The 14779-nt window shown below is 51.3% G+C and overlaps 4 protein-coding genes across 4 annotated transcripts; 3 read left to right on the top strand and 1 right to left on the bottom strand.

Moving 5' to 3' along the window:
- Positions 1–19: 19 nt before the first annotated feature.
- On the top strand, positions 20–3642 carry POSPLADRAFT_1076603 (hypothetical protein; the record flags this gene model as incomplete). The annotated part of the gene is made up of 6 exons (XM_024482932.1): positions 20–1137; positions 1191–2704; positions 2764–2830; positions 2885–3029; positions 3089–3223; positions 3274–3642. 6 exons carry the CDS (start codon positions 20–22, stop codon positions 3304–3306), a joined length of 3012 nt encoding a protein of 1003 aa, XP_024333282.1. The 3' UTR covers positions 3307–3642.
- A 662-nt stretch (positions 3643–4304) lies between these two features.
- On the top strand, positions 4305–5682 carry POSPLADRAFT_1159802 (hypothetical protein; the record flags this gene model as incomplete). Its single annotated transcript, XM_024487459.1, has 8 exons — positions 4305–4413; positions 4466–4539; positions 4647–4852; positions 4909–5069; positions 5119–5293; positions 5346–5428; positions 5491–5562; positions 5603–5682. 8 exons carry the CDS (start codon positions 4305–4307, stop codon positions 5680–5682), a joined length of 960 nt encoding a protein of 319 aa, XP_024333281.1.
- Positions 5683–6160: 478 nt separating this feature from the next.
- Positions 6161–6869, top strand: POSPLADRAFT_1050688 (hypothetical protein; the record flags this gene model as incomplete). Its single annotated transcript, XM_024480038.1, has 4 exons — positions 6161–6211; positions 6275–6350; positions 6398–6616; positions 6664–6869. The coding sequence occupies 4 exons, from the start codon at positions 6161–6163 to the stop codon at positions 6867–6869; spliced, it is 552 nt and encodes a 183-aa protein (XP_024333280.1).
- Positions 6870–7800: 931 nt separating this feature from the next.
- On the bottom strand, positions 7801–14344 carry POSPLADRAFT_1159913 (hypothetical protein; the record flags this gene model as incomplete). The annotated part of the gene is made up of 26 exons (XM_024487475.1): positions 7801–7926; positions 7981–8004; positions 8057–8169; positions 8235–8249; positions 8306–8732; positions 8786–8808; positions 8864–8927; positions 8978–9107; positions 9320–9379; positions 10735–10889; positions 11146–11207; positions 11265–11313; positions 11366–11475; positions 11526–11790; positions 11927–12000; positions 12127–12154; positions 12208–12253; positions 12314–12537; positions 12594–12627; positions 12862–13286; positions 13340–13454; positions 13497–13549; positions 13597–13637; positions 13695–13758; positions 13814–13990; positions 14048–14344. The coding sequence occupies 26 exons, from the start codon at positions 14342–14344 to the stop codon at positions 7801–7803; spliced, it is 3201 nt and encodes a 1066-aa protein (XP_024333279.1).
- Positions 14345–14779: the final 435 nt, after the last annotated feature.

Raw genomic sequence — 14779 nt, 5'->3', positions numbered from 1 at the left:
CTAGTTTTCATTCTGCAGCATGGGTCAAGCAGTGTCGAGGCACCGACAAACACAATCTCGCCCAGAACCTGCGAATCGCGATAGTACTCTTGCGGAGGCCAGCAGTAGTAGGCTGCCGTCATCATCTCAGGGGACCATTTCGGCGGCGAGCAAACGCTCTCGTCGTACAGCGATACGCCGCAGCGTCCTTGGACTTCTCCCGCACTCGCAATCCTCGGGCTCTCTGCGCGACAATGCCTCCTCTGGCTCGGAAAGTGCACAGCCCGTACGGAAATTATGGCGCCGGTCGCGACGATGGTCCAAGGCACCGGTGCATGCAGAACTGGCTGAGGCAGGGCAAGCAGGGGCTGCAGGGCATGGGGTCAACGAGATGGGGGATGTTTCTGCGGTGAGCGAGTCCAGCGCTAGCGTGCGATCTTCGACGCCTGCACTAGAGCGATCATTGGTGGAAGAGCAGCACATATCTCAGGCCATCCAGCATGACCTGAGCAGTGCTGTTACCCAGGAGCAGCTCGCGCCGCACAGTAGCTCAAGACCACCTAGCCTCGCTCAAGTACACCGAGACCTCGAAGAGTTTCTCTCAGGCCGCCCTACCTCCGTGACCGATGAGGCGTCATTACCCCTGCCTACAATTGAGCAACCAGCGTCTGGACCCGATTTGACCCCGCAGGCGCCTCGTCAGTTCCCGCCTCCAGGGACACTCGTGGTTGTACAAGGTGTGGTAAACACGACAGATGCGCCGTCTGCTGGGCGTGAGCCTTCGACATCCACGCTACGGTCTTCACGCTCTGCGACACCACGACCGGGCTCGGGTGGGCACCTCACAGGCTCTCTCCGCCGTGCGGCATCGCTGTCATCTGCAACACGCGAGGATGAACGTCTCGGTACGAGGAACCGGCTGTCATCCTTCATTTCGCGCTCACGGCCCTCGTCGTCTGCTGGGAACCCGAGTGGAGCCGATTCGGCATTGCATCGCAATTCCGCCGCGCCGTCGGACCTGCCGTCTTCTACGAGCCAGGAGACGATATCAGCCGAGAATGCGTCTTCTGAGAGCCATGATGAATCGAGTTCGGACAACGATGGGCCAGCACGGACGTTATCACCAGGTAGCATTGATGTCCTCGGGACGCTTCTGAGGTAAGTCATGATTTCACTCACTTGCACATTCGCATCCACTGAGTTCTTGGTAGTGTCGCTGCTGCCGCTACAGCGGCTTCATTATTTTCACCTGGACTAGCATTCCCTCTGCAGAACACCAATACTGCTAACACTGATCCAGGATCAAACCGACCAATGTCTCCAACGCCGACAGCGGGCTTGGGAAATTTACCCGGCTTTGGTAACATGGCGGGTCTTGACCAAGCACGAGGCCCCGCACAGCGGGACGGACGAGACCGTATCCGAAATGTGTGGGAGAATGTGCGGGAACGACTTGGTTTGAACTCACGGAGTCCGTTTGTTTCTGGGCCGAACTCATCCACACTGGAGGATGGCGGTGACGCGGGCGAGAATCGCATGCGGCCGGGAGAGTTGATGCTTGCCGAGATGGCTCGGGCGCTCAATATTGGGCTGGGTCTCAATGACAGCACCACGGCGCCGGCTGCACGGTCAACAGATCAGGACACCGCTGACGGCGCGTCTGCCTCTGCGACTGACGATGCTACGCAATCTGCGGGTGTAGACAACGCGGATCGTCATCTGCCTCCCGAGGACAGTTTTGAGCGGTTTTTACTGAACTTGCAGGCGGATCTTCGTACGGCCTTGTTGCAGGATGGCATGGGGAGCCAAAGCGAGCGGGACAACATTCCTTTGAACACGGCGTCGGCACCAACACATGTGGACGGACCAGAACACGTCGCGGGACCCTCGGATATCGCAAGAGAAAATGAGCAGCTCGCCGATGCACAGCAAGCTACTGTCCTAGACACAGAATCGCACGACGACGATGGACCTCCTCCGCTAGCAGACGTTTCCGATTCAGACTCTGAGGACGACGATGACGGCGATGACGACAACGATGACTTGGAGGACGAAGACACTCCTCGCGCTGCCCGTACTCCCACCCCGATGCCTGGCGCGTTTCCCTTCGGCGGCGACCATCGACATGACGCTCAAGGCGAACGCAGGCCTCCTGGTGTCAACCTCTGGCGCCTGTACCGCTTCCAGCCAATACCTGCCTCACAGACGCATGGGCATGCGGCCAGCACGAGCTCACAAGATTCATCCACGCCGATCATAGGCGTTACTTCTTCCTCCAGCCCCGAGACTGCAGGCACTGGCACCTCCCCTCCCTCTTCCTCTCCCTCTCCCTCATCACCAGAATCGTCTCCCGACGCCTCTGGTACTACTAGTAGCACGGCAGACACGAACGTAAACGTTGTCGTGCCGGTCATCGTGGTCGGACTGCAATCTGTAGACATGACACGAAACCCCGACCACATCCCTCCATCGCACGAACACCCACATCCGTCGGATGAGGGCCGGCCATCGGACCCGAACCTGGGTTTGTCGGATGACTGGCGACGTGTGGGTGGTGCATCCTACGGGGATAGTCAGAGTGGTACCCAGCCTCGTGGCAGAACATGGCAATCGCGTGCCGCCAATGCATTGAGGACGTTGCGTCCTGGGCGGAGGGGCGGGTCGCATGGTACGCGGACGAACGATTCCACAGGTGCAAGGACGTTCCTCATTTATGTCATTGGAGGTGCGTCGCGTATTATGCGAGCCATGGATACCTATCTCTTAACTGATACTCCATCATAGGCTACTACCCTCCGAATCACCACATGGTCACCGGGTCCGATAGCCTTGATTCGTACGATGCTCTATGGTACGCATGCATATTCTTTTACATCTGCTGTTACTGTATCAATTATGTGATCAGGGAGCTCGCCGAACTCCTGGGCCAGGTCAAACCTCCAGTTGCCTCGCGCGAAGATATCGACAACTCCGGTTTACAAATCATCAAGGCAGCTGATCTTACACAGTACGAAAGGGAAGGCAGGGTCTCTTCTAACTGCACGGAGAGGGTGTGTATATTCGAGCCCAAAATTGGCTGCTTGTCACTGGAACTGATATTCTCCTTAAGTGTCTGATCTGTCTTGATGACTATGCGCCCGAGGGCAGTGTTCGTCTGATGTCCTGCAAGCACGCATTCCACAAAGACTGTGTAGACAAATGGCTGCAGGTAGGCCGCAACAACTGCCCTGCTTGCCGGACGAAGGTGTGTGGATCGTACGAACGAAGACCATGAGCTGACGATCTTGCGCGTAGGGTGTCTCGACCGTTGGTGAACCCAGCGTCTGAGATGAAGGTGTCGCATATCGACGTTGTACAAAAGAATGCTCTCTATTCCCACTCTCATTATTGGACTCTTCGTTGCATCTTGACTGATTACTCTTCCTATCGTTCTTTTTCGCTCAGTCCTGTTTCTCTATTGTTTTCGCATCGTCTCCGCTCTCACGTGTAGCACAGTTAACCCATGCTCAATCGAAATTTGTTCCTAGCCGCGATATCGTCGAGAATAATGTTATAATGTTCGCCGCAGCTAACTGCTCGTCGAACTCCGCATATGCTGTACTATATATCACGATAGAACTATACGTCGTGTGGCTTCCGAATGCAGATGTTTTCAAGTATCAATGAAAACGCCTCACTACGAAACAGTAATCCTGAAGACTTGATGTCTAGGTATTGGGTGCCGCATTTGCAAACCCATTCGGTGCATGTGGAAAGCCCCGAGCCTAAATGGGACCCAAAATTCACTGACCAAGTCAATGCTGTCGTGGTGTGGGCAGCCACCATATTCTGCTGACAATAAAGTGTTCTAAAGGATGGGCTACTACTATCCTAACAAGGTATTGCCATCAAAGACGAGCAGTAAGGCTCCGACTAATTAGTTTATGATTATGTCATCCCTTTGGGGTATACATGGTAAACAGTAGACAGATGGTACAAAGAGTCTACAAGGGCTTTACACAGTGAGCAAGTCATCAGGAAAACCCCTTTTTACTTTCAGTGCTGGAAAAATGGTGACTCGTGCTGCAATAGGACCGCTGGATTAGCTGAGATGCTCGCCGCCATTCGGTGCACACACGTCGCAGTCGCGATTCGATATAAGTTGGCGAGAGGTAAACCTGCATTGCCAGCGCCTCCAAAGAGCACGCGCGTCGCGTCTGTGTTCGATTCGATCACGTGATCGCGGCCACAGCACTCCCATTACCTTCTGGATTCGTCGACCTTGTCGCCCCAACACTGTGCTAAGTCATTCTTTACTTCAGCTCAACACACGAAGCACCCATCATATGTCGACCGAGCAAAAGGCAGAGCAGCAGCTGCCAGAGACACCTGAACGTCCGTACGCTATCGTGCGCATTAAGCGCAAGCGGAACGAGGAGCCTCTCGATGGCCTCGGTGAGTGATATTCGAGCGTGTAAAGGCTCACAGACTGATATTTTATGCTTAGTTGTTGATCCCGAAGCTGTCCCAAGCCGGAAACGATCTCGTGGCGCGCTCAACTTCTTCAAGTTCGCCGAAACAGTCGAACAGAACGCTTGGGATGATGAGAAGCAGAAGAGAGACCTTGAGGCAGGCCAACTTTTTGCACTTCGCTCTGGTGGCTATCAATACTGACAGACCGCATCAAGGCTCGCCTGAGCACGTTAGCAAGAGAGTCGCCAAGAAAGGAGAACCTAGCCACTTCGGTTTCAGCCCCAGCAGTAGTGGAACAGGCAGTCTCTCCAGCAGTATCAACCCCCCGTCCGCAACTTGACGATTCCAACCGCCGGTACACTATCGTCAAGCGAGAAAGACCTGGCACCGAGCGTGTTCAACGTCGAGTACCCACAGCACCGTGCGTGCTTGCGGATTTGGGATGTCCATATTGCACTCATCAAAGGTTGGAATCAGGCCAAAGGTATGGTCGACAAAAGAGCTACAGGCCTTGCGCGAGTCGCAATCCAGCTTCGCAATGTACGACGCTATACCATCCTCTTCCGCACTGTCCTCAAAATCCGAAGTCGATCCTGAGGTAGCAAAGTTCTTACCCCTGCTGCGAGACTACCTGAAGCGTGAGCTTATTTGTCTCTACTCGATATGACATGCCTGACGCACTGGTAGTGGACGATCCGAGCATGGCGACGCCTCCGGGATCCATGTCAACTTTATCCAGCAGCCCCAGCGTCACCCACACAATAGATGACAGCGACTACGTATATGACGTCTTCTACCAGCGCCTGACAACTCTTGCCGAGTTGTACGAACCTGGAATGCCTGTGTGGAACATTGGGACATTGTACGTAACGTAGTTGTTTCGAACATGGATACTGACGTCTAATGCATCATAGAACTGAAATACCCGAAGAACTCATGATGTATGATTCGGACGATGATTCGGAAGTATACGACACAGACGACGAGGATTCAAATGGTACGTACATTCTCCAACTCGTTTCCTTCCAGCGTAGGTAATTGACCATGTTTGTCAATCAGCTGAGGATTTCTACAAGAATGATTACCCAGATGGTGATCCGGACGAGATGTCCGATGGGAGCGAAGGAAGCGGTAAGTGGCTCAAAACTGACCTGAACCGTACATTGATCAGTGGATCCAGACGTCTTCCACGAAGATTCGGACTATGACGACATGATCCACGGGGATACTTCAGATCACGAATGGCGATGATGAACCTGTCTCGTTTACATGAACCATCGACCAAATCACGGACTGTATAGTATAAATGGAAGGTCAGGAAGGCATTTATGTATCCATATATGTTTGTGAAGCCCTCGTTAATGTAGTCATCAATGATATTTGTAGCATGATAGTGTTCGAATTATTGACCTGGGAACCGTGTCTAGATGCCACATGCGTCATTCGGGTGATGATCGAACTGAGAGGACAGCGAAGTATACGAAATTGGTCACTCAGCGATGTCAACATTGGCAATTGAGGAGACTCAAATCCAATCAAGCTCTAGTCCTATGTCATGGTGCTTCTAGTGCCCCGACTGTGCTGTAAAGTTTGGATGCCTCATCGCAATATAAAGCCAGGGCACGACACTGACGTCTGTATCCCAGTTTGCTGTGACAGTCCAAACCATCTCGTCAAACTAAGAATGTTGAAAATAATGCTAGGAATCACCACACGATCTTTCGCGCCCATGCCGAGACTACTCCGTTACATACGCCGTCTCACAATCCCCAGCACCACTGTAAGTACGATTTTGGTACAGCGCCATTATCACGTTGCATGATGAGCATCCCATTCATCTTAGCGCAATGCCAAAGCGGGACGCCAGACACCGAGGACGAGAGAGAATTCGAAGACTGTATCTCTCTTTTGGGACATGGGTATGTAAGAAATATTCACCTAGCCCTGCCAACTTGATATGCGCCAGAAAACTGTGGTCTTCGACTCCGTTCAAAAGATGGGTTCACCATCGAAGAGCTTTGCCGGTTTGCGGAGGGCTTTGGCTGTTTGAAGACCCTCAATGCGTACTTGGACAAGAGTCATCATGCGACGTCCTCGTCACTGTCCGCGTTCCGCTCGCAGGGCTTTAATATTATCGACTGCCCGCATAATGGTGAGAAGAACGTCGTGGATAGGCGGATGATAGGTAAGTGTTGTCGTCAACTTAGCGATCAAAGCTGAATTTGGACCTAGACGACATGATGGCTTGGGCTGCTCGTAACCCTGCGCCTGTCACCATGGTGCTGATCACAGGGGACAAGGACTACGTTAAGGCAGCATCAACTCTATCAACCCGAGGATACATCATCATTATCATCGCGCCACCCAAGGCGCACGCCTGTCTGAAAGCTGCTCAGCCAGCGAAACTGCTGTCGTGGCGCAGGAGCTTCGCCGAGTAGCGCCGACTAGTGAGCCTGACGTAGTTCAGGAGGTCTTCGCACTGCGAATCCACTCATGCACATTTATAATTGAATAGAAAGCCACAGGATATCAGTCGTAATTGCTCATTTGTTGAAACTTGCGGACAAAAACGAGCTCGCAAGCTCGGGCGCGATAGTAGCTGGGGGGGCCCTCATAGTATAACATGATTGCTCGCGATATACGTACCGTACGCGATTGTCCCTTACGGGCATCGCTACTCCTGCGGACAACCGCGCTCGTCGACTAAATACTGGTTGCCCCAACACGGGCCTGTCTGCGAGGTGCGGTGCCATTGACGCGCAGCAGCAAACGTGTGCGTAGTATCCGTGTAGATCATTGGTGATATGGGGGTACCCACGCCGCGAGTAGCAGTTGGATAGGAAGTTTTACATACTCCAGAGCAAGGCTCGATGGGTACTCTGCGTATGATGTTCGGCAGAGTCAATACATGATCCGCTACAAAAGACTAGCTGATAACCATTCGACCTGCAGCGGATTGGGTGGGATCAAAAGGTAAAGGCTCTCAATCCTGACATAACAATGCAAGGCCCGAGGTGTTTGGGGGATGAAGTACACACCAGTTTGTCCTGGCTTCGCTTTTCAAGCGTAGGCTATAAGCGGGATATCAGGTGTGCTGTTCACAGCGCGTTTTAAGCCGATCTGAATATTGGAGAAGATGACCACCTCGGTCGTCATGGGATTTGTTACTCATTTGTGCGAGGACTGCGTGCCTCAGTCAGATTACAAATTCTTGGCTCAAGCTCATTTTCATAACATGTCTCTCCTGTATGCTGAGCGGATAGTATGCAACGATATACATGTTTCATACCATACTTGTGTGACGAGATGATTCGGCATCGAGCACACGTTACACCCACATATGCTACATCCCACAGGTCCGAATGGAACTTACATCGACATACCAGCACCCGCAGCCATCGAAATCAGATTCTCTCGATCTCCACTCTCGTCAACCAATGCCCGGAGTAGTCCGTTTTGGATCCGTAGAAGTTCACTAGGTTTACCAAACTCGACCTGGGAGTATGATAAAACATATGCGACGCAAAAACCGTGTCGGCAGCAACTCACAATGTGTCCAGCATCTAGGACCATCTAGAATTGTGCGGTTCAGCATAAGAAGGGGCTAGAGCTATGTATCACTCACTATCTTGTCCGCATCCATAATTGTCTGAAGACGATGTGCGACTGTCAGAACAGTGGTACCTTTGTCAAGCTCTTTTCGCAGAGACGCCTGTATGACGGTATCGGTCTCATAATCTGCGCGACACACGGCATCATGAGATTCATGCGAGTATAGCAACACGATGAATGATGTTACTTACCTAAGGCGGATGTAGCTAAACGCGATGTCAGCAACGATCGCAGATCTCCGTCTATCACGCATTATACATACCTTCGTCCAGGATAAAAAGCTTGCTCTGCCGTACGATCGCCCGAGCCAACGCCAAGATTTGTTTTTGGCCAAACGAGAGGTTGTTACCTCCACTGGCGATCTGCGTGTCTAGAGTGATTTGGCCTTCATCCATGTCTTTCTGAAGTGAGAACAAGCCCGCGGAGCGAAGTGCATCGTTCAACGCTGCGTCGTCAAACTCTTCGAATGGGTCAAGATTCTGTCGCAAAGTTCCGCTGAGTAGTTCGGGCTGTGAACAGTGGCTATGAGAGAGCATACGGCCATAGAAATGGAAGAAATTGACCACTTGCGGTATGATCGTGATGTGCGATCGAAGGGCATCGAGGTTTATCTTCTCCGTGGACAGACCGTCGTAGTACACCTGGCCTTCTGTGGTGACGCACCGCAGCAAGGCAAGGGTCAAGGTGCTCTACGAAGAATATCAGCCACAATACGATTAGCGTAGTGCATGTGTCCAGATACCTTTCCACTCCCGGTACGACCCACTGCCAAGGACCTGTCAGTGACTATCACCAGGTTCACCAGATGCGATCGTCTCACCAACACCCACACGCTCTCCAGATTTGATTTCGAACGAGATCTCGTGAAGTACTCGAGGACCATCCTGCAAAGAGCTTCAACGACAAGGTACATTATCCACGTCTCGAGACCTACTGCTGAATAGCGAGCGGAGAGCTTCTCAACCCTCAAATTGCCGCTTGACGGCCAGTACGCGGGAGGTATACCGCTCTCGGTTGACTTTGGCTCCTGTTCAATCTCGAGATATTGTTGTATGCGTTCGAGGCTGGTGCACAGACGTTTGATACGTCTCACACGCCATCGATATAAGGGACATACCTATTCCCTACGGTATATAATCGCATCAGCGTCTGGGAAGATGATCACGCGAATTAACCTGCCTGCGACCTCGAATTCGTTGAAAAATCTCGCAAACCACAGGATCATTGACCCGAAGCCAACTTGACAATCAAGGCGCTCAGTTATAGCACATAACACCTCGTCTCCGCGTGCATACCTGCCATATTGAGCGTGAAGCCTGTTTTGGATGCGGATGAACTACCACCCCCGTACACCAAATAGAAGGCAACCCCAGTGGAGAACATGGCGCCAAAGAGCTCGATACGAATGTTGACCCAGCTAATTCCATTAGTCTGGTTCGGGCTGCACATCATCTGACTTACTGAGTTAGGGCCCAGAATATCCTCGCAGCTCGTGAGTACTTGTCGATCCGTGCGTACGACTCCTTCCTGAAGGCATCCTGTACGCCGTAGGCACGGATAGACACTGCGTCCTTGCTTAGTCAAACGACGCAAGACGAGACTGCTACACTCACCAAGCCCGGCAAAGGCAGCTCCGAAATGTCCTAAGACTGGAGCACGCGCATTACTCTTCTCTCGCTTCACAGATAGCTGGGCCTTCATGTACACTTGACAGATATATCCTCCCGCAGCAGCGAGCAAGATGCCAGGAATGATATAGAAGGGTGCTGCGATTGTGACAGCCGCGAGCTTGATGAGCATGGTCATTGTCAGGATGATGAGGAAGTCCAAGCATGAATAGAGGTCCGAATCAACTGTAAAAGGAGGAACATTGGTATTGAAAATTCGTGAGCGATTACCGTAATGTACTTGTGCCAATATCTTGTGTGCATCTAGCAATCACGCGCCCAGTAGGCGTCTTGTCCCACCATCTGCACAAGCAGTGAGGAAGACGACAAGTAAAGCCAAAAGTCAATCACATCATGGTAGTCCCAAGAACCGATGTAATCAAAACTTTATGAATGACGCGTGAGGCCCTGAGACTGCCTACAAGGAAGACAACAGAATACAGAGAGAACATGATGAACCCAGCTAGAATGATCGATGCAAACATAGAAAGATGACTGCAAGCGAGTTAGATACGACGACCAATAGCGAACGGCACCGGCTCACAATGGCACATTCACTTCCCATGGAGGGTGTTCCTCGTATTGTCTTGCCCAAAACCCGAGATACCAGTAGGATAGGTTATCCAAGAACTCCGAAACGAATGCAATGCACAACGTGATTACACAATATAGAATGGGACGGCCTCCGCCCACACTCTTCAAAAATAGCTTCACTGCTGCCTTGTGAGTATCTGTTGGTGACTAGTGAGTGACGGTAGCACGTACAGGAGGACCATCCCAGATGTCCTTCGGATATCTCTTCGGAGACAACCAGTTTACCATGGGCTCTTTTACTATCGTCTCCAGATGAGCGATCCTGATGGATATTCTGCCCTGCCTTCTCGAGAAGCTCGAGATCTTGAGCTACTTCCGCAGCCAACATTTGGTCGTGCTCGAGAGCATTTGACAAAGTACCTTGGCTGGCGATCCGGCCATCGATACCCAAAGAAACAATGTGCTGCGCGATGGGTCCAGCCAAGCTTACGTTATGCGTCTGCGATAGTTTGTTGAAGAAACAGCGTTATGGACAGTTTCTTGATCGCTTACAACTAAGAGCACTGTCCGACCGCGGACTAGGTCACCTTGCAGACACTTCTCGACAATCCATTTTGTTGTGTGTACGTCCAGAGCAGCCAAAATCTAGACGATATTAGCCACACGCAAGTCAAAAAGTCAGGATGATTATTCACATCATCAAGTAGTAAGATCTCTGCGGTTGAGTAGATCGCGCGAGCTAGAGTGACTCGAGCCTGAATCGATATAATTCAGCGAGCAGCTCCATCATACTCTGCGATGCTTTACCTTTTGTCCGCCGCTGTGGAGTTGTAGGGAGTTGGCAGGGAGCCACGCGGAGACACAGCACAACGCACCTCAGTGTGATTCCCCTTTCACCCACTTCAGTATGATCCCTGGCATCGAATAAGTTAAGATCTCTCGTGAGACCGCATTGATTGATCACTTCGTTACGTGATCTCAACAACCATCATCTCAGGCACATAACAAACCAGGACAGACCTTTGTCGTAGCGTTCTCGGTCGAACGTCGCACCGAATAGTATATTATTCTAGCGATGAGCTTGTCAGTGTCATCAGCATATAACCCGATTTCTGACGCACCCGAATTGTATCGTTAAGCACCCATGATTCTTGAGCCGCATACGCAACTCCTCCGGAACGCGGCAGTGTCACAAAAGAGTCAGGTCCGGTGGGAATGTAATGCATCTCTCCTAACATTTGTTTGAGTTATTAGTGCAAGTCAAGAGAAGCCACAGCTAACCCAGCAGAGCCATAAGCAGCGATGTTTTTCCAGAACCCGTTGGGCCAACAATGAGATTGATGTGACCACTTTCAAATGTGAGATCGCCATCGATGCGAAGCGTAAAATTACGCTTCGACGACCTAGGAGTCGACGGAGGCGCCTTGGTCCAAGTAAATGAAGCATTACGAAAACCTAGAGTATCGCTCGACATCAATGGCGAGGATATCCCGAGTTCTAGTGCGTGAGTAGTCTGTTTCTCAGAGAATTTGTCTAAAAGTTCTGTCTGCGGAGAATGTCAGATTCGTGCCGTAGGAAGTCTGGGCTCGTACCTTCTGCAAGAACTCATTCATACGATCGAGTGATACCTTAGCTATGTCGTGTTTGCTTAGATGCAACAACCCAATGTACGTGCAACGAACATAGAACATACCGCGCATGAGCTTGGGGATCCGACCGAAAGACTGTTTCGACAGCTCGCTGACCATCTCGAAGACTATTGGAGGCATCAGCGACAGCTAGTATATCATGCAAGTTGCGATGTACCAGTCACAGCCGAGAAGACCGTAGATGCTGTCAAAAGTGTGAGCCACCTATGGTACTGCGCAGAACAAGAAAGTACCAGTGAGCTGTTCCTTCATGATCAAAGTCTATCCAAAACGTTACTCATCGATTGAAGTTTCAAATCTTTCATACTACACACATAGATTAGGTACGTGACGACCATAGTGATTGGAGCAATGATGTGACTGAACCGGTGGTGCGCAATCAGGGATCTATTGGGATGATTGAATGAAGTATACACGTACTTGAGGTTACCGATAGCTAATCCCAATAGCTTAGAAGTCTTAATCCAAGTCAGCTCGTCTTCACGCTTTGCACCCAGCTGTCTCGACAGGCGCGGTTCCCAGCCAAAAAGTTTAATCATGCGGATAGCGTTGATGGCTACGGTATCACGGTGATTCAGTACATCGTCCCCGGGATAGACAGCCAGATAGCTACCTTCAGTGACAGCCTGTACGCGGACGTCTGTCTATGTCGCACACGTTGAAGACGCCGGATTAGATATATATGCATAGGATCTCTTACCTTTTTCATCTTCTCAGCGTGAGCGCCCCGAATCCTCCCTGACAGTATGGAAGGAAGTGGCAGCATTAGCACCATTATTGCCATACCGGCGAGGGCACTGAGACGCAGCGAATGTCAGGAAACTTCATAAAGTAGGCGTAAACTGGCGCTAACCTCCGTCCCAAGACATCGTAGAGAAACCAGACACACAAGACCAGCTGAACGGGGACTTGCACGACTTGCGTAATTCATGTCAGTAAGTGAAGGAATGTTTGCGATTCCTCCAGACGTACCCAACTGGAAGATCTCGCGAGTCCACGCAATCGTGTCGAGGTCTGTGGTGATCAAGTTATTGACCTTCCCGGTCACGTTCGATCCCTCGGTTTGCGTGTCCTCGCTCGATGCACTGGGACCACTGGAATCCTTCTGGCTCTGCTGGACGGAAACCTTCGACTTGTCCTTGCCCTGCGTCGTAGTCGTCTCGCCAGCAGCCGTGTTTGTGCCGCTCAAGGTGACATCCTCGCTGTTGGCAGCATTATCGGGTGTACGCGTGCCGCCCGATTCTGCAAGGGACGCCGTATCTGGAGTACCAGCGACAGTTGTATCTCCCGTGAAAGTCGGTGTTTCCGATACGTCAGCCATTATCCGCATACGCAGAGCGTGATTGAACACCAGCTGGGTCAGGATCGCCTCGATGCGAACCAGTATACGTTCCTACAGCTCAAGCGGTAAGCTCGGAGGTGTACGCCTTACCAGACTCGACGTACGGATAGGAAGAAATAATATGACAAAATGATTATGCGAGCCGCGGGCCCCAAGAATAGCCACGAGATCCAAACCCATGGCTTCACCACAGCGCCCTCTCCTCCGGTCTCCATATACCTGCGCCAAGTCAGTTCTTGAAATGTCCCACACGAGCCGAACACATACCAGAGCAGATTTCTTATGCCAATAGGGTCAGAAAAACGTGCGACCACCTAATATGGATCAGCAATGGGGAAAACACAGTCGGCGCGATACGTACGAAGAGGAACTGCATAAGCGCCATAATCGATAGGTCGCGGCCTATGCGGTTACAGTTTGGTTGGACGACCCAATCGAGGCATTCATTCAACTACTCACGGAAAACCTTCACTAAGCCCCAAAAGACATGCCGGCCCTTCGTAACTTGGAAAGGATCGAGTTCCTGCAGCACACATGCGGTGAAGACACAAGAATAATGTTATCATGAAAGTATGTACTTTGAATGATCCCTGCATGAGGTTGTGCGCCTGATCGTAGTCTGCTAACGGCGGTAGTTCTTCGATGGGGAGGTGAGGTACGCGGTAGGCCTTGTACACTGTTTTATCCAGCCATGCGAATACTATCCTCGAAAGTACGGATGCGGTTTGCTCGGGGTGAGGTTCTGAAGAAGGATGCTATAACACGGTGTATGTTCATGAGTTTCACAATGCAGAATAGACGACCCATCTCACCTTAGGATCAACAGGTGTATAGCGCCGTGGAATTGACAGCGGGACGAAGACTGCAGCAAAGGTGAGGTCGGCGAGTTGGAACCATAAAATGACACCCTCTGCAGCATCGAGTGGGCTGAGAGCGAAGGTAGCGAGAGGCCAAACGTCTCGATAGATATATACCCCCCATACCGAGAGTAAGACAAAGTCAAGATGTCGGATTGCTACTACTGCTACTCCTGACTTCGCAAACACAGAAATTGTTGCCAGGAACGACGCGTATATCTGAGGTAGCCGTGCAGTCAACTGTGAAAACATTATAAGCAAATGAGAACATACATATGTTAGGCAGACGGTGATATGCAACAGCGCATGGCTTCCCTTAGACAAATCTTGGATGATCGGGATGGCCGACAGGCCAACCAGTGAGACGCAGGATATCATTCTGGCGATATTGAAGGACAATATTCCGACTCCTCCGTGTCGAGCGACATATGATGCGAACACATTCCGGCTGTCACATCTATGGCTCGTAGAGACAGGCGCTCGCTGAGCGCCGCTCTCGCTCTGTGACGCTAGAGGTCTGTTACTGAGCGCCTTAAAAAGCAGAAAAAGCTGTATCAGCAGCAAGGCGAGCGAAGCGCCAGCCGCATATAGCGGGATCATGCAGGAATCTTCATAGATGCTTGACGATGTAAATTAACTTGACAATATCTCAAGAGACGTAAGAGGAACCTACTTATGTTCGTCCTC

This window comes from Postia placenta (assembly GCF_002117355.1).
Source record: "Postia placenta MAD-698-R-SB12 unplaced genomic scaffold POSPLAscaffold_23, whole genome shotgun sequence".
In the NCBI taxonomy this organism is placed as follows: Eukaryota; Fungi; Basidiomycota; class Agaricomycetes; order Polyporales; family Adustoporiaceae; genus Rhodonia; species Rhodonia placenta.
Note: the sequence above shows the minus strand (reverse complement) of the source record. Positions and strands in the feature narration are given on the sequence as shown.